The 22,240-nt window shown below is 37.4% G+C and overlaps 5 protein-coding genes across 14 annotated transcripts; 3 read left to right on the forward strand and 2 right to left on the reverse strand.

Annotated features, from left to right (window-relative positions):
* The first annotated feature begins 432 nt into the window (after positions 1-432).
* Positions 433-3,075, forward strand: LOC124186498. 4 transcript variants are annotated; one of them, XM_046578258.1, is made up of 8 exons: positions 433-620; positions 808-849; positions 947-973; positions 1,056-1,252; positions 1,343-1,466; positions 1,837-1,962; positions 2,069-2,238; positions 2,340-3,075. In XM_046578258.1, the coding sequence occupies exons 1-8, from the start codon at positions 611-613 to the stop codon at positions 2,463-2,465; spliced, it is 822 nt and encodes a 273-aa protein (XP_046434214.1). In that variant the 5' UTR covers positions 433-610; the 3' UTR covers positions 2,466-3,075. The 4 variants fall into 4 exon arrangements, with proteins under 4 accessions (XP_046434214.1, XP_046434215.1, XP_046434217.1 ...); XM_046578261.1 differs by having other exon boundaries at positions 435-641; XM_046578259.1 differs by lacking the exon at positions 808-849 and having other exon boundaries at positions 434-620.
* Positions 3,076-4,329: 1,254 nt separating this feature from the next.
* LOC124187177 (odorant receptor Or2-like) lies at positions 4,330-7,281 on the forward strand. 3 transcript variants are annotated; one of them, XM_046579514.1, is made up of 8 exons: positions 4,330-4,402; positions 4,633-4,959; positions 5,169-5,454; positions 5,562-5,850; positions 6,115-6,214; positions 6,349-6,450; positions 6,588-6,743; positions 6,808-7,281. In XM_046579514.1, exons 2-8 carry the CDS (start codon positions 4,723-4,725, stop codon positions 6,835-6,837), a joined length of 1,200 nt encoding a protein of 399 aa, XP_046435470.1. In that variant the 5' UTR covers positions 4,330-4,402; positions 4,633-4,722; the 3' UTR covers positions 6,838-7,281. The 3 variants fall into 3 exon arrangements, with proteins under 3 accessions (XP_046435470.1, XP_046435471.1, XP_046435469.1); XM_046579515.1 differs by having other exon boundaries at positions 6,588-6,747; positions 6,827-7,279; XM_046579513.1 differs by having other exon boundaries at positions 4,331-4,402; positions 6,827-7,278.
* Positions 7,282-8,444: 1,163 nt separating this feature from the next.
* LOC124187173 (non-lysosomal glucosylceramidase) lies at positions 8,445-17,371 on the reverse strand. Of its 2 annotated transcripts, XM_046579506.1 has the most exons (14): positions 17,202-17,371; positions 16,486-16,574; positions 16,169-16,349; positions 15,451-15,734; positions 14,433-14,666; positions 14,065-14,194; positions 13,462-13,707; positions 12,817-13,061; positions 12,565-12,719; positions 12,056-12,159; positions 11,067-11,209; positions 10,812-10,918; positions 9,001-9,192; positions 8,445-8,873 (listed from the first exon to the last, which is right to left on the reverse strand). In XM_046579506.1, the coding sequence occupies exons 1-14, from the start codon at positions 17,369-17,371 to the stop codon at positions 8,682-8,684; spliced, it is 2,472 nt and encodes an 823-aa protein (XP_046435462.1). In that variant the 3' UTR covers positions 8,445-8,681. The 2 variants fall into 2 exon arrangements, 1 of the variants encoding a protein (XP_046435462.1); XR_006871785.1 differs by lacking the exon at positions 10,812-10,918 and having other exon boundaries at positions 8,733-8,873.
* LOC124187179 (ciliogenesis and planar polarity effector 2-like) lies at positions 17,129-19,923 on the forward strand. 3 transcript variants are annotated; one of them, XM_046579516.1, is made up of 5 exons: positions 17,129-17,272; positions 18,354-18,502; positions 18,998-19,272; positions 19,420-19,556; positions 19,677-19,923. In XM_046579516.1, the coding sequence occupies exons 2-5, from the start codon at positions 18,403-18,405 to the stop codon at positions 19,882-19,884; spliced, it is 720 nt and encodes a 239-aa protein (XP_046435472.1). In that variant the 5' UTR covers positions 17,129-17,272; positions 18,354-18,402; the 3' UTR covers positions 19,885-19,923. The 3 variants fall into 3 exon arrangements, with proteins under 3 accessions (XP_046435472.1, XP_046435475.1, XP_046435473.1); XM_046579519.1 differs by lacking the exon at positions 17,129-17,272 and adding an exon at positions 17,335-17,457; XM_046579517.1 differs by lacking the exon at positions 17,129-17,272 and adding an exon at positions 17,389-17,542.
* On the reverse strand, positions 19,278-22,210 carry LOC124187176 (glycine receptor subunit beta-type 4-like). Of its 2 annotated transcripts, XM_046579512.1 has the most exons (10): positions 21,902-22,210; positions 21,675-21,802; positions 21,497-21,561; positions 21,195-21,403; positions 20,985-21,067; positions 20,628-20,897; positions 20,464-20,564; positions 20,282-20,395; positions 20,071-20,219; positions 19,278-19,979 (listed from the first exon to the last, which is right to left on the reverse strand). In XM_046579512.1, the coding sequence occupies exons 1-9, from the start codon at positions 21,961-21,963 to the stop codon at positions 20,073-20,075; spliced, it is 1,179 nt and encodes a 392-aa protein (XP_046435468.1). In that variant the 5' UTR covers positions 21,964-22,210; the 3' UTR covers positions 19,278-19,979; positions 20,071-20,072. The 2 variants fall into 2 exon arrangements, with proteins under 2 accessions (XP_046435468.1, XP_046435467.1); XM_046579511.1 differs by having other exon boundaries at positions 20,464-20,897.
* Between the last annotated feature and the right edge of the window lie 30 nt (positions 22,211-22,240).

Genomic DNA, 22,240 nt, shown 5'->3' on the forward strand with positions numbered 1-22,240 from the left:
CATAATAGGGGAATTTTAAATTCACATAACTTATTTGTTGACTTTCATCTCTGCTGAAGACGAACACCAAAACGGATAATGATCATTTCATTTCATTTATAAAATATGGCACCAATTGATCTGTACGAATAATCATTAAATAGTTCATTTACTTTGATTTATTTTACAAAGCGTAATCAATGCTAGTGAAATGAATGTTGACAAAAAATGGACTATTCGACATTCAAATACTACGTTTCGTATCGACTTACATCGCTTCGCTAGCTTCTATAATAATAATAGGGTTAAAAGAAAAGACAATTAAGGCTCGAGTGTAATTATACCTGGGAAACCAGCAATTTTTCTATCTAATTATAACTGATAAACCGAAAAGCAACCTTCGAATTTATAAAGACTATCCTCTGATACGTGTCAGGGCCGATTGCAAAGTAATCAAATGGTTTGCCCGATGCGACAGGTGAATTTTATAAACATTGCAAATACTTAGGTATGAATTACCAAATGTGGCCCAGATCGACAGTTGAGAATATAATATAACGAGTCGTCTGCTGTCAAGCATTATGAATTTTCGTTCTTTCTTTACTCTTGTATCAGCCCTTGACACCAATGAATGGAAAGAGGTAAATAATACAAAGAAATAAGTAAGTATTCTTATACAAGTAAGAAATGCAAATACATAATTAAATACTCCGGTATATAACTGGCGATAAGTATAAATGCACGAAGTGTCAAATACTGACTAACGCGTACGATCACCGTTAATAAATCGACGACCACTCACCGAACGAAACATGTTCGCTAATATAGCAGCGATCATCGTGCTCACAGCATTAGTTTCAACCTCCAAAGGTAATTAAAAAACAAAATTAAATCCGTAATTAAACACTGCGTTAATTTCTGATACCGAAAAGAGACATTCTAACGGTAACCGTATTTTCTCCCGCAGGAGATGACGTGTGGAACGGTATGACTGGTACGTATCGCACTATTTCAAGGTTAACCAAAACGTTGAACCCTCGATGATTTGTCACTTGGTCAATAAAATGATCGTTTAGGCAAATGGTCGCAGAACGCGAGCGACGGTTTCTACACCATACCGCAAACCATGGCAACAGCGAGCTGTCAGGGATGGACAAGAATCGTTGGCGTCGATCTACCGTTGGGAGAAATTGGCATGGGATATCACGGGGACCCAAGAGTCGTCATATTTTACCGGATTTCTACCGGTCGAGTCATCGGGTTTCAAGTTGGCGTAAGTGAACCGAGAATCCATAATTGGAAGAATATCTCCAAAGAGCAACAGTAACAACGACGACGGTTAAATTTGCAATAAAACTCGCAGGTCCCGCTGAAGGAACTTGACAGACAACACATGCCGATAAACTACCGGAAACACAGTGAAATACGCGTTAAGATCATGAACGGCGTAAGGTATTACACGGTGACTGCGTACTTCCGTCAAAGCGGTAAGTGTTCCATTTTTATGGGAGAAAAATTCCACCGTGTTCCTCATTCGCATAGCCAGATCCAGCAGAGTTCAAATCCGCAAATTTCCGTACCATCCCTGCATTTTCCAGACAAAACGGGATAACAATCTCAATTATTTGGGCAAATTTGTTCGGGTCTAGATTTACAGAATTTCTCTGCATGTACGAGCGGAAGGGTCACCGTCGGGATCGACCGACGGTGTAGAACAAAATTGTTAATAGAGTCAGAGACAGGTTCATAAAGTGGGTCTGAAACCAGGCGCATGAATGTATTTTCCGAAGGATCGACTGGAAGCGAAAACTCCAGGGTTCGCCATTGTCACGTTTTAATGAAAACCCGTGGTTTCAGAGTGCGGGAATTCCCGCAGCATATGGGTGAAGAAAAGGGACGGTACTCTCACGAAAATTCCAACAAACACGAAACTCCTCGTCGAGCAAACGACGTACGAGCGAAAAGAGTGCATCACTTGGATGGGTGAGTAGATTTTTTTCCCAAAGTGATTCCAAAAAGCTTGGGGTTCATGTTACAATGTCAATTTTGTGGACACTGTTAAAAAGTAATATGTCAAAATCGTTTGCAGGTCTGCATTACTACAAGATTAACTCCGAAACTAAATGCGATGACATACCGGCGGTGTTTCTTCTGGCTAACAAAATGGACATCATAGGCGTCGGTGTTCAGATGATTGGAACAGCGAGTTCGGGCCCAAAGCGAACTTGGTTCGAGACAATTCCGTTGCAGACGGAAGCGGTGAGCTTTTGGAAGTTTATCTGTCACTTGGCGAGTTTGTCGTTTACAATTTTTCCACGAGTAATGGTGAACTTCTTGTTTGTTTCTACTTGTATTTACAGGCGACGATTCCCGATGCGCCGAAGTGTATTGCAGAATACATTAAAAAGTACGGTCTGATCTCATTTCATTTCTGGTTTATCAGCGACCCGCTTAGCCTCCAATGCGATACGACTCACCAAGACTAGCCGAGCATTCGAATGACTCTTGACGTCGTGCAAGCTGTTGACTAGAAAATCGGAGTTTCTCTCCAACAAATTGTAATTTATTTCATTTCGCGACGGATTTATTTTCGAGACAGTAAAAACAGCTCGAAACGCTGCTGGAAGCTCCGCTGGTGAACGAAGCTTTTTAACGCGATTGAAAACAGACGAGAAATGAACAAATTCGAACACATACATTTACTGTTAATGGATTGGTTCCGATAAAAATATCCGGTTCACTTCACGTTTCTACGCGTAGTCTATTTATTTATTTTTTTCGTCTGTTTTTTTTCTTTCTATTTTTTTTGTTCTTCAAACGTTCAAGCGAATGAAAACCTTTTCACGTGATTCACAACAGCGCCGCATACCTGAATTAAAATTTTCTCTCAGCTTCCGAGCTTGATTGATCATTTCCCTTTTTTTCTGTATTTTCGGGTACAGTTATCCGCAGTCATTGCAGGCTATCTGCGTTCCGTTTAGTAAATGTAAATCTGTAAATTAGGAATTTTGTTAGAGATATTTAAGTATAAAAAAATATTGTAAGAATAGCGATGAACTGAAAAATTCGTCGACCAATAAATTGTGATAAAGAATCCCTGAAATAAATTAGTTTAGTATTATTTTTAACATACAAAATAGTCGAAATTCTAGCAATTATTTTTGAATCGCTCGGAAATCGTTGGTAACGTATTTGCTGATTCAATTTTCTTTAAGCGAATTAGCAACGGATGAATGAGTAAATTAATCAAAGATCGGCCCTTTGAAGATCGTTCAAAATGAGACCTGATAGCGAGTAGAATTCGCGAGCCTGTTGAAAGTCAAGAGGCTATCCGACGCTTCAAAGATTAGCTAAAGCACCTGCAGCCTATTCAAGGAAGATCTGACATCTCCTTCGAGATCACACCATTCACGGTATAAAGTCTCGCTTTAAGCCGATGAAAAACCGAATCTAATAACGATTTTAAGCTGAAACTGAGACGCGAGGCGGTGAAGAATAAACGTGAATTCCGTGAGCTGCTTTAAATGAGACGTGAAGAAATTAAGGGACCTTTATCGCGCTAATAAAGCAATGATGAACGAGTCCGATTCCGTCTAAATGAAAAATGAGCCAAAGTTTTATTTTTTTTCTTAATTATATCGTTATAATTAAATACCAAAAGATCCAGACTGATAGCAAAGCTTCGAGCAAATCCAAGCTTCGATCGAAAAACAAACAAGTATAATTCGATAGTCATAAGTTGTCCCGAATAGACGTGCGAATATATATGGCGAGTGGTAAAACGCTGAATTCGTTGTTTGCCGAGTGTATTTTCACCATCGTCGAGTCGCAGGCGTCGTAAACTTATCTTAATTAAACTTGATACGAAGAGGTGTACGTTATACGGTGAAAAGTTGCCACATTTCTCGCTATTACTGTCTCTAGGAGAAAACTCTCGCACCCTCATCCACGTTGTTTGCCTCGCGACACTTTGCTCGAAAACACGTTGCTAAAACCAAACAACCCAACGTACTTCGCGCACTGCGTGTAAAAAATTTCCATTTTTTTTTTCTATGCAATTGCACGTATCGAGGTATATGTATTTTCGCGACACGATGTAGGCTGAAAGATTGATTGGTTTCGCGACAACTGAGGTATATCGTTATAAATGCAGAGAGTTGAAGAATGAGACCATCGACATGCAAAACAATTTGAATAACTTTGCGAAACGTCCGAGGGACTCAACGCTGCACGATGTTAAACTTCGTCAACTATTCAGAGGTAAAAGTGGTAGAAAAAAAATCGCTATCGTACTAGAGATACGTTCGTCGTCTAATTGCCCGTTGCGAAAAATGCAGCTACGTCCTTTCGAAGAATTTAAACTGCATTCTGTAATCTAGGCTTCCTCAGAACTACCGTAACTTTTCATGGATTCAGGTGAAAGGTAATTTATATTTCTTTTGAAAGAGGGAAATTATATTTGAACGAATAAATTTTGATTCTATACATCGAATAATAAGCAAAATCTTTATTAATTGCTTGTAAAGTTAGGCTAATTGTCTTTTTTTACGTTTATAAATAAGTCTTCAAGTTTTTGGTTGATAGTATAAACCACATCGCGTTTAAATAAAAAACGAACCTTGTTGGTAATAAAACTATTCTTTCTCTTATTAGTTACATGGAAGAGATTAAAATTTGACACCTGGAACCCAGAGTATCAAAATTCGTATCAAACCGTTGTTACGACTGTGCTTATTTATTAAGATGAACGAGTTTTTGCGAAGAACTATCAAACTCTACGTGTGGACAGGAAGCTGGCCGATAAACGGAGCCCCGAGGTTAATCGAAAATCTGCGATACGCGGCCGGATTATTGATCATAATCAGCATCGCGATAATGAACGGCTTTCAATACTTCGATCTTTACATGCACTGGGGAAACTGGAAACACTTTGCCGAAAAGGCCTATTTATTTTTCGCTTACACCTGCGTCATCGGCGAGGTATGATAAAAAAAAAAAAAAAAGTATTTACTTTTGAAATCTGTGGTAGGTCGAATCAAATAGACTAAAAAAAAAAAAGGAACGATAATAATTCTCTCAATTTTCACAGCGTGGAAACCTTCCGAAATTTTTCTCTGTAATTTCACAGTAGCGCGAAATGTGAAATATATTTATTTTTTCTCATCTTTCTCTCTCTCTCTCTCTGGCAGACCTTCGTATTTTATACTCGTCGCGAGGAGATAATGTCACTGTCAGAGGAAATAACCAACTACGAGAATGAAATATTTTTGGAAAAAAACGACAGCGAGAAGGTCGAATTGCTGCGGGACGGTCAACGAAAGTCGAAATTTATCAACACTTTTCTTTGGCTCTTCATGTTCATGATCATCGTCTACATGGTGACGTGGCCAATGATCTACATGACAATCGTCGGCGATTACGATTCGAGAATTTTACCCATACCGGTTCAATACCCATTCAGTTTAAATTCTACGGGTAGATGATTACTCAAATAATTATAATTGAACGGCTATAATTAGAATTAAACTTACGACGACGATGATTTCACGTGTTCGATCATAAATCATTGAATTGAATTGCAGAGAATTACGCCGCGGTTTACCTGAGCGACGCGATGACAGAGTTTTTGGTGACAACGCACTCGCTGGCCTTCGACTCGCTATTCGTCGCGTATATTTTCTTCGCCCTTGCTCGTCTCAAGATACTTCGACATTCTATCGAACAATTGCCCCTCACAGCGCAACGGAAGTTAATGATCCTTGTGAAAAATCGAGAGGATTTTATCGTAACCCCCGTCACAAGGAAAACATTGGAAATGATTTTTCAGGATGAACTGAAGAAATGCATACAGGAACATCAGAGAATCATTACGTGAGCAGCGATATTTTTATTACCAAGATAACCTGCGGGTGGAAAAAAATTTTTCATGAAACGTGCAAAGTTAGGAAAAACGAATTGTTATTTCTTTTTTTTTCTTTCAACGCTTCTAGACAATTCTTCGGAAATTATTCCTTGTATAAATATAGTCAAAGAAAATTTATTTGAAAATCGAAATTGAATTTCTATTAAAATTATGATGGTAATAATATTAATACTAACAATAATCAATTAAAACTTTGACGATTCATTTTTCAGGTTTTGCAAAACTGTCGACTCTTTGTTAAGCCCGGTTCTATTCGGCGTGTTTATAACTTACTCAATGATCATTTGCCTCCTCCTATTTCACCTTTTAATGGTAATTATACGTGGCACGGTTGATTGTATTCTTTATTAGAATATAAATTGACATGTTGGAAGTGAAATAACACTACGTGACACTGTGGGATATTTTTTATTTTCACATTTCTTACTCCATCTTTCATCGTTTAGACGGGAATGAGTGCGGATTTACTGCAACCAGGACAGATCCTAATATTCTCATTGCTGACTTTGTTTCGTTACTACTGGTGCGGCGACGAGTTAACGAACGAAGTAAATTTATGAAAATTTTGAAAAATCGCGGTACAATAGTAAAATAGTACATTGGAAACTGAAATTAGTTGGGAATGAAATTGAAAAAAAAAAAGTAACACGCGAGTTGGAAATTCATTTTTGCTGATTTTTACCAGGGTCTGAAGATCGGCGAATCGGTATTGGGCATAAATTGGTACGATTTCGGCAATAGTAATGCGAAAACTATTATTTCCATGGTTCTACGTTCGCAGAAGCCGATTTATCTCACCGTTGGAAAGTTCTACATGGTAACACTGGAAACCTATTTATCCGTGAGTAGGTAAAAGAATTTGAAAAAAACAAAAACAAAAGAAACAAATACAGCGCCAAATACAGTTTTCTAAAATATTTTTAGCTGCTGAGTAGCGCCTACTCGTATTTTGCATTGATGAAACAATTCATGTAACGGTCGTGAAACTCGTGCTCTATGGTTTCGAATGGCTTTTGCATGATCTAAAAAAGTTAAACATAACTACAAAAGTTCTATCACAATATTGTACGAGAACAAATTTAAGCGAAAAAATTTCGGTAAGTGTTTAACAATGAACATTTCATCGAAAATAATATGTTACACGAATGTGTATTTATTTTTTATTTTTTCTTTCGAATTCACACGTTTAATAGTAGTAGGCATAGAAAATAAGACGTCTGTTGTAATTTGAGCTCTTAATGATAATATTTAGCGATTCCTGAACGCAATTTTTCATTTTTCATTTAATAAACACGCGAAAATAATTTCATTTACTTCTGAATTTTGTAGCTCGGTAACGAGGCGACGTAAATAAATTTCCGTTACGCATTTTTAAAGCAAATTCAATGCTCTAAAAAATAGGTCTCTCATGATTTTTGATTAACTCAAATCTTTGAAAAGTTATTCAAGGTTAAAGTTGAAATCATGTAAAAATTCACTTTTTTTTCGCAAGGCATTTCATCCGCTACAAAATCGTGTCATTTAATTAATTATCAACTAAAGATAATTAATTTTTGTAAAGAAAAAAAAAAAGTTGCTACTAAAGTTGAATTATATACATTACATATATTATTACATGTGATAATTATAAAATAAATTTACTCGAGTTAAAAATTAATCGAATGACACGATTCCGCAGCGGCTGAAATGCTTTACGAAAAAACAAAAAACTCATAACATTTTCTAACAAGTCTAGTCTGTATACATTGAATAATTTATAAGCCGAGATGTGTGAGGGCGGTATGTCTGCTGCAGGAAAATGTGATTATTAATTTAATTTATGAGAACGGGTGTCTGCGGCAGGCCGCAAACATGTGCGGTCGACACCTCTTCACCTTTATGCCCGCCCGCTGTCCGGAGAGCGGGTTACATTTTATATAACTTATTTATAAGAGCGGAAAGAGGAAGGGCGTTGTTGAATTACACGAGGGGAGCGGTTAGGGATTTTAGAAATCAGTCATTCATCCGGTACTTACGTTCGCAATTGCTGGTGTTGTACGTATTTTGTATTATTTATCAAGCGTTTGATTCATTTTCGAAAAAGAAAATCAATTTTCCCCCTCGATTTAAAATGACAGATATAAATAAAAACCGTGGTTCATTCTCTGAAATCATGAGCGATGTTTTTTTTTTGTTCCTTATCACGTCGTTATTAACGATTTAATTATTTAATATATTCTCCAACTGTTCAAACTACAATAACTGTCCATTCGTGTGACAAATGAATCATTACACGCGATAACAATAAACTTGTTAATTCTAAAATTTTATGACAGATATAATCTAAATATAATAATGCGATAGTAATCAATGCCGACAGTTTGTTGTCAGACAACAATTATTAATCGCGTCGTGTTCACGACTTCGCTAAAAAGACGGTGCAAAATCAGTTTGCAGATATTTCAGCATTCACCGATAATTCACCGGCTAGAATAATGCATCATGTATTTGAAAAAAAAAGAAACAGTCCCTGCACAGAAGTGTACCATTTTTCAATCTCTCCCGATTCCACATATCGGTCATACATTCTTGAAGTAGAAATAAAAATCCTGAACTTGTGCACGGATAATACTTAAAAATCGTAAAATTAATGGTACATCGGTATCGTGTGAAAATATCCAGGCCAGAACGTGTAAAAATTGCATGTAAAAAACGAATATACATTCGCGGTATCGTTATAGAGATAGAGAGAGAGAGAGAGAGAGAGAAGAAAAAAAAAAGATAGAAGCATCGAGCAGTTTCAGGTTGATTTCGCCTTTGATGCACGCCAGGCGTGTTGCATGGCCCAAATTGAAAGAGGCCGCATATACCCGATGGCTCGGTAAAATTTGTTCTCATAAAGGGCTTCCGGACTCTCGAAACCCATGCCAATTTTCTCGTAAACAGTCCTGTAGACCCCCTCGGCGGTCTTGAATCCAATTTCCGGCATCCCCTGCAGAACCGACGAAATTGAGCAGTTAATTAATTAATTAATTAATTAATTAAATAATTAAAGGTTCTGAAATCAGTCTTGCATCAAACGGGTAACGGGAAACGTCCGATTCCCCGTTTCAATTCACCTCGTGAATCATCAACGCCGCCAGACCGTAGGTAACACCGGTCCACATCTCTTCGCTCTGTATCGTCAGTGTGTCGATACCCCCTGACGGCATGTAACCGTTAACCGCACCCTGAGTTCCGTTTTTGTATTTCATTACGTTGTTTTCGTATATCGTCTCCAGCGCCGACTTCACTTTGTCCTCCGGGAATACCTGTCAAGAATTATCAAAAATAATCGATTATTTTTCAAACACGATTAATCGATCGACTCTTATTATTTTTCCTTGCTAATGGGTTTTGTTTTTTATTCCCGCGAACGACGCGTAATAATATACCTAATTGATATAATAAAAGTGAAAGATAAATGAATATTTTTACCTGTAATCGAGAAATATTATCAATTGGACTATAAATTGTCAAAAAGAAAAACTTTTCCTCTATTTTGAGACTACGTGCTGAAATATACGAAATTTTGGTTTCATTTGCACCGTTTGAAAACACAATACGCAATAATCGATTAGTCGATTCATTTTTACCGATTCAATCAAATCGTATTAGATTATTTTTTTTCAACTCGATTAATCGATGCATCGATTATTTTTAGCTCAAACGCCGTCGCTATTCTAAATCGCTGTATTACATATCACGTGTATTGGTACAGGGAAAATAATTAGGGAAGAAAATCGAGAGAATCCACGGCAGAGAAAAGGAAAATTCGGTGGGCTTGAAAAATTGGTCAAACTTTTAGAATTTATACTTTTACAGTCTGAGAATGCAGTCTCCAAATTTCACGTGAATCGCGAAACTATTCACCAATCAAAATGATCACCGTTATCGTCAGTAAAAATTTTATTCGATTGAAAAAATATGGAAATGAAGCTCAATCCGCATTATTTCGAATGAAACAAACACCGATGGAATTTAATAATTCGCTGTCAAGATATAAATTTCGAAAGTTCACCAACTTTTTAGCCGTCTACTCGTTCATTAGTGTTTTTTTTTTTTTCTCATCAATCTTTACGTCTGATTAAAATTTAATCTCCGGTTTTGTTTCGAATAATAAAATTCTCCACTTATTTGTGGAAACTGATTTACGGCATTTCAGAATTCATTCGTGTTTAACCAACACTGATAATACTAATTTTCATATAATCGATATACGACGGCAATAAATACATTCTCGAAGCCCCTGTGTAATTGCTTTCGGTAGACACAAAGCTCATCAAAATAGACAAATTGGCGGTGTAAAGCCATTGCAATATAGTTGGTCTCGTTATTAGCTATAGTAGAATAGTGCAAGGATGGGTGTTTATCGATGACCGCAGTAAAGGATGGAGGCATGTCAAATCCCATAAAAGCAAATGTCGCGGCGTTTATGGTTCGCGGTTTTCGAAAACCGCCGAGTTCGCCGACGATACGTGTTACTTGTATACGTATAAACTACTGAAGTTGGCTTCATGGAAACGGCACAATGCACCAAAATGTTGGATACCGCACAACCGCGTAACTAAACTAACGATTATAGTTTCCTGATCGATTTTCACGTTTATCTTCAGGCACATAATTATTACGCCGACTGAAAATCGAGCTGAAGAATGAGAACGAAGAAATAACTTTGGAATTTCAACTTTCGAGATAATTAACTCACAATTGGTAGCAAAAAACTATCGACATATGGATCGAAGCGTAATATTGTTGAGATCCGGTTTAAATTGTAAAACAAAACAAGAAAGTGTCGATTAATCAAGTAAATTACAGAGAAATAAATTGAAGAGTTAAAAAATACGATTGAACGATTTAAAAAATTATATACATCACACGTATTACTCACTTCGTGACCAAAACCAGACGCTTGCAGGAACCACTGACCACATAATTGATCGCTCATTATGGTTTTGCTGTACGTTTTTTTCGCCGTATCAAAGTTATAGTATTTACCTGAATCAAAGTGCGAAAGAATTTACGAAAAAATTTATTGTTTTAGTATAATAAGCAGGCGTCATAGAATTTTAGTAACGATTCAAAAGCGGAAAATAACTGTGTGTAAAATATTCCAAAAATAAAGTTTATTATTCTATTTGCTCACCATTCCAGAGATTGGTCTCGAAAGCTGCCTTGCCTTTCTCCAACGTTTCCAAATACCTTTTCTGGTCCTCCTCGTGTCCGAGAATCTCTGCGATCTTAGAAACGCATTTTAGAGCAGCCAGCCAAAGACCGCCGCAGTATGCGCTGAAAATGATTATTTCTTATCGAATTTATACCGTTTCATAGGTATATTCTTGATCGAAGATAAATACGTGAAGAAAGATCTTCGAAAGAAATATTTTTTATAGTAAATAAAATTTTCGAACGACATTTTTGATCCAGACTACATCCGTCGAATGCGTTCGAATTTTTGGTAGCTGAATATAGGTGTTGACTTTTTCTAAGAACGTTTAGCGGAAGTTTAAAGATAAATTTTTCTCCAGCAAAATGACAGAATAAAATATTTGACCGAGTAAACTTCACACGAATACGAAAAAAAGAACAATTGTCTTCAAATCCTTCCCCAGAGTTTTCACGCTGTAAAACATTCAGGTTGGACGTGTAATGCATGTTGTCGTCACGTCGCTTCCGTTTCGCGTTTTAAATATTTCAGATTATAGGCTTTTCCTCGTGCGCCTGCAGTTTCCGTTCACGCAAACGACCGCAATAAATACTTTCCGTCCACGGTATCTTGAGTTTATACTCAGCAGCGTGCATGGCGGCGTAAAAACGGCAGTAAAAAATAAAGAAGCAACTCACATGCACATGTATACAAGCACGAAAGTGACGAATAATAAAGTTTAGCACATATTTACGTTTACGGTATGCCATAAACTCGATAGATTGTCTTACTGCAACTCTATTTCTGACTTCCATCTATTTCTCTTTTTTTCCCCACATTTTAATTTTATTGTCCTTTTTATCTACTTTTTTTTCGTTCCTTTCTGTACAATAATAATAATTATTATGCGACTGATTTAATTAGTAACGATAAGTTTTTAGTTTTATATTATAAATGGATTGAGATGGAATGCATCCAAAAATATTTACCTGTTTCCCGTCATCACCCAAGTATCGTAAGTCTGGTCGGGGAATCCTCCGTTTTCTATTAACCCGTCACCGTCTTTGTCCCAAGTCAAACTTACGTCCATCACCTTTAATTGCGTACAGAGGAAATGTGAAAGCGTATTTTATCCTCAATGTGCAGTCGGCAAAGAGACGGATATGTAACAAAAATATATGTAAACTATAACTAATGATGGAATCGACAGAAAATGGGAAAGAAAATCGAAACCAAACAACAAAATTAATTTTAATTCTCACAAAGGCAATTATAACAGTAGAGTAGTAAGAATAATTCTGCGCACAGATCCCGATACCGACATGTTACCGACACTTTGGCCGCTTCACAGCTCAGACACAAACCCTTTTTCGCATGTGGGTCATCCCCGCCGTGACCGATTTTATCGATCGCCGGAAAAAAAGGGTTTGTGTCTAGGGAACATGTCGGTAAGATGTCGGTATCGGGATCTGTGCGTAGAACTGGACATCTCTCTTACCTGTTTAATGACCGGCCACAAATCCCTGAGATATTCAACATCCCCGGATAATTTGTAATCCCGATAGCAGCTGAGTACATATTTCGGATTGAGGTCTCGCCACTCGGAAACGTCATGAACCGGATATGAATTGATGAGCTTAAAGGGTTCCTCATCTGTGGGTTAAACGGAAATAACAAAATTACTAATCCCATTAAAAAAGTACGGTAAAATCTGTATGAAAAATATCGTATTAAACAATTTTCTGATTACACGGATCGCCGATATCGTGAGGCACCGATCCCTTGATTTTTCTCGCTAGCTTCGCACCGTCGTAGAGTGTCGTCCACACTGTTGTGTCTTCGACGTTTATTGTGTCGCGAAATTCGTACTGGAGAACAGCCTGGAGCTTTGGCCAAAGCTGGGCGAGGGCAAAGGCTGCGTAAAAATGAACGTCGTAGGTGTTGTACATCCGGTATTCGTGACCTTCGAGGTAGGCGAAGCGGCCATATTCCTTCCTGCAGACTCAGAGAATCGAATCATTTATTGATGAAATTATGAAAAAGTATTTATTCTCCAAATTTCAAGTTTGATTTCACAAAATGCAATGAAACGTTTTACCTTTTTTATTTACGATATTAATTAATTTAAAAAAGTCTCGAAACAAATAACCGATTCTGTTTATATTTAACAAAGTGAAGGGTGCCGAATAATTAGATATTTTATAAAATTGCTGTCAACAATTCAACAAAAGAAAAACTTTACTCAAGTTTGAGATATTTTCAGCGAATTTAAATAATTACTCAACTTTTCTCTGCAGAAAGAATTAAAGAGAACCCTAAATCGGTTGATGGATGGTTTATCATCTTCTGTTGAAATGAACGATTGGTACACGGAACGAAATCACTTGATCCTCACCTCAGATCGGAGTCTGGATAATCGTCGGAATCGTCGCTTCGTATCCATATCGTGCCGCCGTCAGTGACGAAGTAAAGCTCGTTAAATAAAGCACTTTTGTACCACTCGGGTAGACCAGGATCGTCCAGCACCTCCCGTTGCCAATCGTCTATGTCCTTTTCCCACGATTTATAGCTCGTCAAAGCGTACCTGGATATTTCCGGGGCGGCCGATCGTTCCGGCTCGTAAAAATACTTGGTGTAATACCTTCGAATTAAAAGATAAGCATCACGATTAAGAATTGAAAAATATGTTATGATTTATCCAAGAATGCGATGATTCTCGTTATTACTAGTATTTTCAAATTCTTAATTGAGGTCATTCAATTATTCAGTCACAAATATTGTTTCCTCCTTTAATTACATCATTATCATATTCAATATTCAATTATCTATCAGCCACCTATTTTCCTAGCATAAACAATTTAATCTATCAATTGTAATCTGTGTTAAGTCGTCTGTTTAGTGGTTTGGGAAATTCCTTGCGTCGTTAATCATAACAGTTTCCTGCAGGTCATCATAACGTCATTTTACAGCTTTCATGATTCTGATACGATTCACGTACCTTAAATATTCTCTCATTTTTAAATAAAACTGTATCTTCGGCATATCCCAGACAAGAGAGAATTCAACTTCCTCGGTTTGATCGGCTTTCACTAAAACCCGAGACGATACCGCTGCGGCAATGGCGCCATCTGTATAATCATTTATTTATTCAATCGTTATAAAGACCATCGGTGATAAAAAAAAAAAAAAAAATCACCAATAACAGGGCAATCAAGGATTATTACCGCACAGTTATACACGCGAGAGAAAATAATTAGTCAAAGTAGACCAATTCGGGGAATGAAAAATTTCTCCAACAATTCAATGTTCCATGTAATTTTTGGAGCAAAAAAAAAAAAATACTGGCCATCAAGAATAAGCGATTACCAGTCTTTGGCGATGTTCTGATCGACCTTTCGTCCAATTTTCCATCGGTCTCGAGGTCCTCCCAGATCTGCTCGCCGTCTCCTGTCGGATCAAAGCTCAGGGTTCGCGTAACTTTTACTCCGTCCCTCGACCTGGAACTGATCGCGTAGGTGCAAGGCATGCCGTTGATTTCCTGGTGAATCATCACCCCGGAAACGTCATCATCGCCGTCGAAATGCTCGTTCCATTTATCGCCTGATTGGATAAGTACAGCAGTCATGGTTTACGACAGTTCGCTCTTTATCTTGGGGAAATAATGTGACCGGATTGTCACTTTCAAATCCGGTGGCTACGTAGATAAGCTATTATGAGAATAAATTACGGTATCGTTACCGAAAACGATTCTTATCTTGTGAAATTAAAAAAAAACGTCTGACCATATTTGGCTCGTCACCAGTCGACTGCCTGATATTAGTAATTGACTTCAATGTTGATAATCTGACTGCAAATTGCAATTTCGTCAGGTTCATACGTAGCACGAAGCTGCGATTAGACTGCTCGAAGTGAACGAGTTTATCAAATTGACGTGTTAGTTTCTCCAACACAGGTCTAGAAAAATATTTTATTTCAGCTGCATGGGATGTTTTTGGTAAATATCATGTTTTCGAGTGTGCTGAATCAAAAAATGACTTCCATTTCCTTCCGTCACGTACACATTTTTTTCTTCTCTTTGATTTATCTTCGAATACGCTTCCGCTTTCCATTTCCTGTTTCCCTATTTGTATTTATTCTTGAGTGTCACTCTGATACATATTAAACAAAAGTAAGAAATCACTTTTGCATAGAACTTTTCTAATCAAGAATAATATACCATATTTTTAGTTAAAAGGGAGTTTCACTGTAAATAAAACTACAAACGCGAGTTCGAGAAAAAACCTGACGTGATGGAATTTTCTATTGTTCCCGGTTTCAGAGAGTGAAAATCTATACTGTGACACGTAAAGATGATTGTTTCGAATAACTTGAATTATTCACGAACCTTCCTTGTCGCTGATTTTGTTTCCGTTACCATTCCTGAACGTGAACGTGACACTGACGTAGAGATCCTGATCGGAGCGGTTTTCAACGTCCCAAATGAAGACAGCGCAAGGCAGTGAACTGTCTTTGTAATTATTCGGTATCACCGGAGACACTTGACGACACGTTAATCTAACTTTGTGATCCTCTATATCGTAGGTTGTCCAAGCACGAGGGTAAAGCCCCGTATACGAGGCTTTCGAACCGTCAAATCCCCATTTCCAAGACTTCAGACATTTCGGTTTGCTAAAAATAATAAATACGGTCAGACAGGTGTGTCAACGGATAGTTTCGCTACAAAAATTTGAAAAATTGAATTGAACGTCAACATTTTTCTACACGATTTTCTTTTTTCATAACGTCCCTGGTGAAAATGATTTCTACAATTTTCTACGAATTTTTAGAGAATTTGTAACAGTACGTATAATTTTACAAAATTGTAAGTATGCATAGTTTCTCATAAAATCTTGTAGATTTAAATGAAGATTTGTATTTTTTCAGTGAAAAAATCTAAATGACACAATTTTTAAACAAAATTAATAATTCTTCGTGAAAAACTATGCATATTTGCAATTTTGTACGAAATAATACGAAATGTTCCAATTTCTGCGTAAAGTCGTAGTAGTAGAAATTTTCGCCAGGGGTGACAAATATTTATTTTAGGATATTAATAACATCACCTCTCGGTCGACAGAACTTGATGGTAAACAGTTTTTCCGGTGGCGTCTTGAATCGTGAGGATGAATTGATTGGCCAGAACAGTTTCGTACTCGTATATACCGGGTCGCAAACTGTATCTGCAGAATTCGCCTCTGAACCCGCGATTCATCGACCCACCTCCAATTCCGCCGATTGGTACACCTGCGTGTATAATTTTTCGATCTGATAATTGAGTACAGACTAGACAATGAGTTCCGGGTACATCTTAAATATCACGGAGTGAAGAAACATAAGAAAAACCTGAGGTAAAACAAGATGAAGAATTCGCTTTTCTCACCGTAAATCTGTTTTCCAGTCTGCATATTTACGTAATCCATCATTGGTCTTCGACCTCCTCTCGTTGTCCTTGCGAAAAACGCGACATACCTGCAAAAATGGCAATGAAAAATTAATAAAAACTCAATGATTCGCTGATGTTCGCGTTTTCATTATCCAGATGGGACGATTGATTGATTTTTAAATACAAATTATCAGTTTGAAATTCAGTACCGAATCAGTTCACAGAAAATCTAATATCAATTCCTACATTCGGACTGCGGTAGATCCGGATTTCCTTTAATAGTTTGCCGACGTGATATAGAATTTAAAAAATGAAGAGTATTAATAACCTAAGCGTTTCATACAGTAAAATATGAATTCCATGTTTTAGAAATCCAAAAATCGATAAGCTCTTGATTTTTTCTAATTCGAACCGTTCAAATACCATCAGAAACGTTTTGAAAATCTATCATTCCACATTTAAATCGGGTAAACGAAAAAAAAAATGTACTGGGAAAAACTATTTCTGAAACGTTGAATTTCAAATATTCAAACTCCGTTCGAATTTCCCGCCATTCGAATTCACGCGCTAACGTCGTGCAATCTGAATAAACGAGCAAGTCGGGTGCGCAATGAGTTGTGCGCATGTTTACTCGGGGCGTTTCTTACGCGACTAGATACCGCGTTGTTCACGTTATAAATAATTGACTGGAAGATGCAAAGCATCGAACGAACCTGTAGGCGAGCGGCAAAAGCTGAGGAAGTTGCTTGAGGCGGACGGTTGCAGCTTGTTTCCATTTTTCTGGGTACTTGTGGTTGAGTTTCAACTTAAAACCGTAATCCGGCGGGGGTTTAACGACCCGCTCGACTTTTCCGTTGACTTTCGGGGCCTGAACGTCGTCCATGACGATTCGACGCGACGCCTGGATTTAAACGACTATGCGCGTCACTCGCTCGACGCGATTAGACTAAAAGCGTTTAAGGTTTCCTGGTGCGTTTAGACGGCCCGTCGATAGAATTCGGCATCCTCGACTTTGTCCCGCTTATCAGCGTAACGCAACGCGGCACACGTGCATGTAATAGACCAGTAAATAAATTAAGCATGAAAGTTACCACTTTTTCATATTAAGCCGGAAACTTGATCTAAGGGTAATTCGATGACGCTGAATCAAATGGTGATAATAATTTTGCAATCAACCGCCGAGATTATTGTAGAAAAAAAAGTTTAAACCGTGAAAATCGGAACCTAAAACTTTGTCAGAAAATAAGTCAGACAAAAGTTGATGGGAAAAAAAAAAATAAAAAAGCTTGAAAAGTATCCTATCTTCGTCTTCGTATTTTCAGAAATAAGGGAGAAAAAACCGAAAATCAAGCATTCGATTCGAATTACACTTAGATCAAGTTTCCGGATTCATACTTGAAAAGTACTATACTTCACTATATCCAGTGAATGCGGTGTCGATTGTTGCTCAACGATATCGAATTGTCAGCTACCGGTATGATAACATGAGGAAAAGCTGTTGTAAATATTCAAATCGCCGGTGTACAATTATGTAATCATATCTGCGACCGCTGTGTCATTGAACTGTAAACACTTTCGATAGGTACAATTGTAACGAATGGACGTTTTATCGTATTATCTATAAAGTAGCTTATCGCCACGTGTGCGTAACAAATATAAATATGGGCGGTTGATATTGGAATGATTTCATCAGATGGTTGAAAATTATCTCGTATCACAGAAAATATTGATTAAATTCTTACAAAAATTTCAAAAACATAATTGAGACAATTTTTTTACCTCTACTTTCATCTCAATTCCAAGCTAGAATATTATATGTAATCTAGAAATGGATTTTTTTTCTGTTTACATTGACACGTCCGCAGCAAAGTGAGGGAGAAAATTAAAAGCTGATTTTTCAGTCTCCTTTGTAAAATGAGTAACGCGATAAAAATGGACTGGCTCAGCTCCGCCGAAGGCGAGTCGTTACTGCATCACTTTTACGCTCGTTCGACTAATAAGAGACGATTTTACGGTACGAAGGTTATACATATTAAATATTAATGGGCATAACATACACAACGTCTAATTACACTTGCCAATAATTTTTTTTATAACAACAAGGAAGATGCTTACTGATTTTGAAATACCTATCTACCCTCATCGTTATAAAACCATATATACTTTGATTCAATCAGGTCTAGATTTTGTGTTACAGCTATTCAGAGCATTTTGTTACTTACTATAAACGCCAGTTAATTAATTACAATAAATAGCAAAACAATCTTAATCAAAAAAGGTACAAAGTTTTGTTGACCAGTGTACTGTAACACTATATACAACCTGATATTTGTTCACGAAAACTGTATTTTTGAAAAAAACTAAAAAAATCATATTACAATAAAACTATTCGTATCTAAAATATTCTAATATCAATTCTATTATACTAAACCTTGTTCCTAACATAATCAGTTAAAATTTTTCACGTTATACATAAAAATTGCGATCTGAATAATTTAAAACCGTGCAGGTATATTGGAAAGACCACCGATACCATCGTCGATAGAAGAAGTCTCGTACAAAATATTCATGGCAGGAAAATCGGGTGTCGGGAAGACTTGCGTCGTGTCGCGTCTTTCCGGAATAAAAGGATCATCGTCGAGCGGAGTTTACGTCGAAACGAACGGTATAAAAAGAACGACGATATTCTGGCCTGTTAAAATATGGGACAAGGTTGTACTGTTCAAATTGCAATTCTGGGACGCATCTGAGAACAGCATCAAAAAGTACAGCCACATTTTACCCGTTGGTATACTTTAATATTATATGTATATATTTAATCGATTAATCGATTTCGATCGCCTAAAATATCGTGAAAATATCACCACACATCACTTTAATCGTTTGTTCATTTTTCTTTTTGTTTTTTTCTTTTTTTTTTGCAACCTGCAGGCCTGCAAAGACAAAGTCGACGCGATTTGCAGTGTATTTTCCTTCGACGATACGGCGACTTTCAACGACCTTCCACAGCTGATGAACTCAATGGCAGCGACGAAAGAAAAACCAGCTAGCATCGTGGTCGGAACAAGGTGACGATATCGTTTATTTGTCAGACAATTTGATGGTATAAATCCGAGGAAAAAAAAAACAAAGAAGCAGAAATAACGAATCAAAGAGTGTTTAAACAATTTCAGTTTCGATTTACGCAGGTACAAGGTTTGGTCGACGCTCGCCGTGTCCGATGTGCAGGTCAAGGAATTCGAAGACAAGTGGAAAGTGAAAGTGATAAGAATAGATACCAACAAGGCGGTGGCGAGACCCGAAATCTTCGATTGCTCCTATCAGCTGAACTGGATTTGTTCGGCGCTTTGGGACAGAGACCAAGAATTTATATCCAAACAAGTCGTACAAGTTTGATTCGACCGACAAGATAAAGATTTTATTACAACAATCACACAAAACCTGCAAATATCGTTTAACCGTTTTTGGTCCCAATGACTGTTGGATCCGTCCTAAAAAGAAAAAAAACCGTTGAAATAGAGACAACATAACGTATAAAACGCTGGGTAGAAAAATTTAAACAAATAAAATTTATACACTTACTCTCACCAATTGATCGTATAGATATTTTCCCCTTTGCCGTTGAATGCCGTGAAAAATATGAGGGTCGAAATTAGCAAGCCTAACGGATGCAGAAACGATATAACTTTCTCCATCCAAACGATCCATTTTTTACCAGCCTCGTGCTCGTTCTGTAAAAGGAAACGGAGTTTAATATAGCTCAGACTTTAAGCTTAGACTTAGAATCCTCCACCTCGTTGCAGCCGAAATTATCCACATCTGCCGGATTTAGGTGATGAATTAGGATGCTCTCGGCCAGCGGTATGAGGATTAGAACCAGACAGATCAGAAACCAAATATCAAGGGCCTGAAAGTCGTTCAAAAGCTTAAGTGAAGCGCCGTAGTTAATCTTGGCTGTTGGCTTATCAAGTTTACCTTCAAGTGACTCAAGTTCCACGATCCGCAGTTAGAATTTAGAAACATGAAGAGAGTCCCGAGGAGAGATAATTGGCAGGTGATTATTCGCGTACGGATTCCTGCAAAATTTTCTTTCAACATACTTGTTAAATTACACAAGAATAGGCTTGTCGTTATTTTACCTGCCGGTTTCATCCAGAGTGAACCGTAGGCAATCTTGACCAACGCAAAGCTCGGCAAAATGCTCTGGATAACTTCCCGACGACTGTATCTGGCCAGATAAATTTCCAGTACTAAAACACTGAAGTTCCCGGCACTCCTCACTTCCGTTTCGCCGTAATCATTAAACCCCTGAATACGAAATTCACCTAATTCTTCATCCACTCGCAATTCAACTGCCCGGCCGTTACCGGAAGTCCATTCTAGACTGACTTCTTCGGTGGTGAATCTGTCTAAAAAAAATCGAATAAATTGCAGAAATAATTTTAATGACAACAACTGTATCGTACATGATCATTGATAGACTCTGAAAAACTCACAGGATCCAATTTTTACATAGCAAATCTGTTTGTCAAAAGGATATTTCGTCAAGTCTTTCGTGCATCTTGGCTTCACCAAAAATCTGCAAGTTAAACACAATAAATTTACGCATTAATCGATATTCGATCTATTATTTTTAACTGACATATTTTTCTAGAACTTCTGCGTATTATTTTTGAATTTAGAATAGGTATATTTTGCGTACTAACCGTTCGCTGTAAAAGACACTTCCGTCTGAAGTACCGCGCCAAAATTGAGTCCTGTCGTTCCCCGCAATATCCGGACAATTATTGCCAACGACGAATGTAATTTTCGGATTCCAAATTGCTCCCATCGCCGCCAATCTTCTCGTTTTATAATCCGGTCCCAGTCTGCTGTCGTTCCACCGCTGGGTCATCTCTAAATCAATTTCGACATCCTGCGGTGGTTTGAAAAAGTGGATTATAAAAAATTTTCCGACAAAAACGAGCTGTGCAAGTTCGAGTGTCCAATTTTTTTTTTTATCACTCACCAAATTCTTTGCGTCCAGAATATTAAACTCGTTAATCGTCAGCGACAATTTCACCGTTGTTACAGCTGAAAATATTGTTACCTCGTTTTGAAAGTTCGGCAAAAAAAAATATATCTTATAATCGCATAACTTTTCTATATTTCTATGTTTCTATACGTAGCATTGTTAACTATCATACCAGTTTCTTCTAACAAGGGTCGACTCCTCGATTCTTCGTTAGAAATTTCGCCATCCCGTTCAGACGCAAATTTCAAAGATGCTACTCTGACGTCGCAAGCTTTTCTCGCCGAAGCGTGACTCAAATATCTGAAGTTAAATCGTATAATTTGAGTATACAATTCAAGTAAACGACAAGCGAATACATTTCGCTTTGAAAAATTTAACAAGCTTTATTATTATACTCACAGGATTGTGATAATGAAATGATAGCGATAATTGCACAAATTATTCGTCGATAAAGGAATCATTTTTTGATATTAAGAAAAATAATATCAAAAAGGAAAAATTATCGGAGCTGTCCTTCGCCTTCTTTCACGCTTCACAATTTCACTATCTCCGATTGTTACGAGCTCTGAACAGGCCGCGACTGTGACAAAATTCATCTTTCAAATCTCTGTTTAACTCATTATAATATTCGTAATTAAATATCGCCGCGTAGACCCGGCAGCAAAAACACTCCGTTTTTCCTCCGTCGATACGAAGCGCCGTTCGAGTTTCACACGATATAAAAGAAAGGAGCGGTTC

The sequence above is a fragment of the Neodiprion fabricii genome, chromosome 7 (assembly GCF_021155785.1).
Source record: "Neodiprion fabricii isolate iyNeoFabr1 chromosome 7, iyNeoFabr1.1, whole genome shotgun sequence".
Classification (NCBI taxonomy): Eukaryota; Metazoa; Arthropoda; class Insecta; order Hymenoptera; family Diprionidae; genus Neodiprion; species Neodiprion fabricii.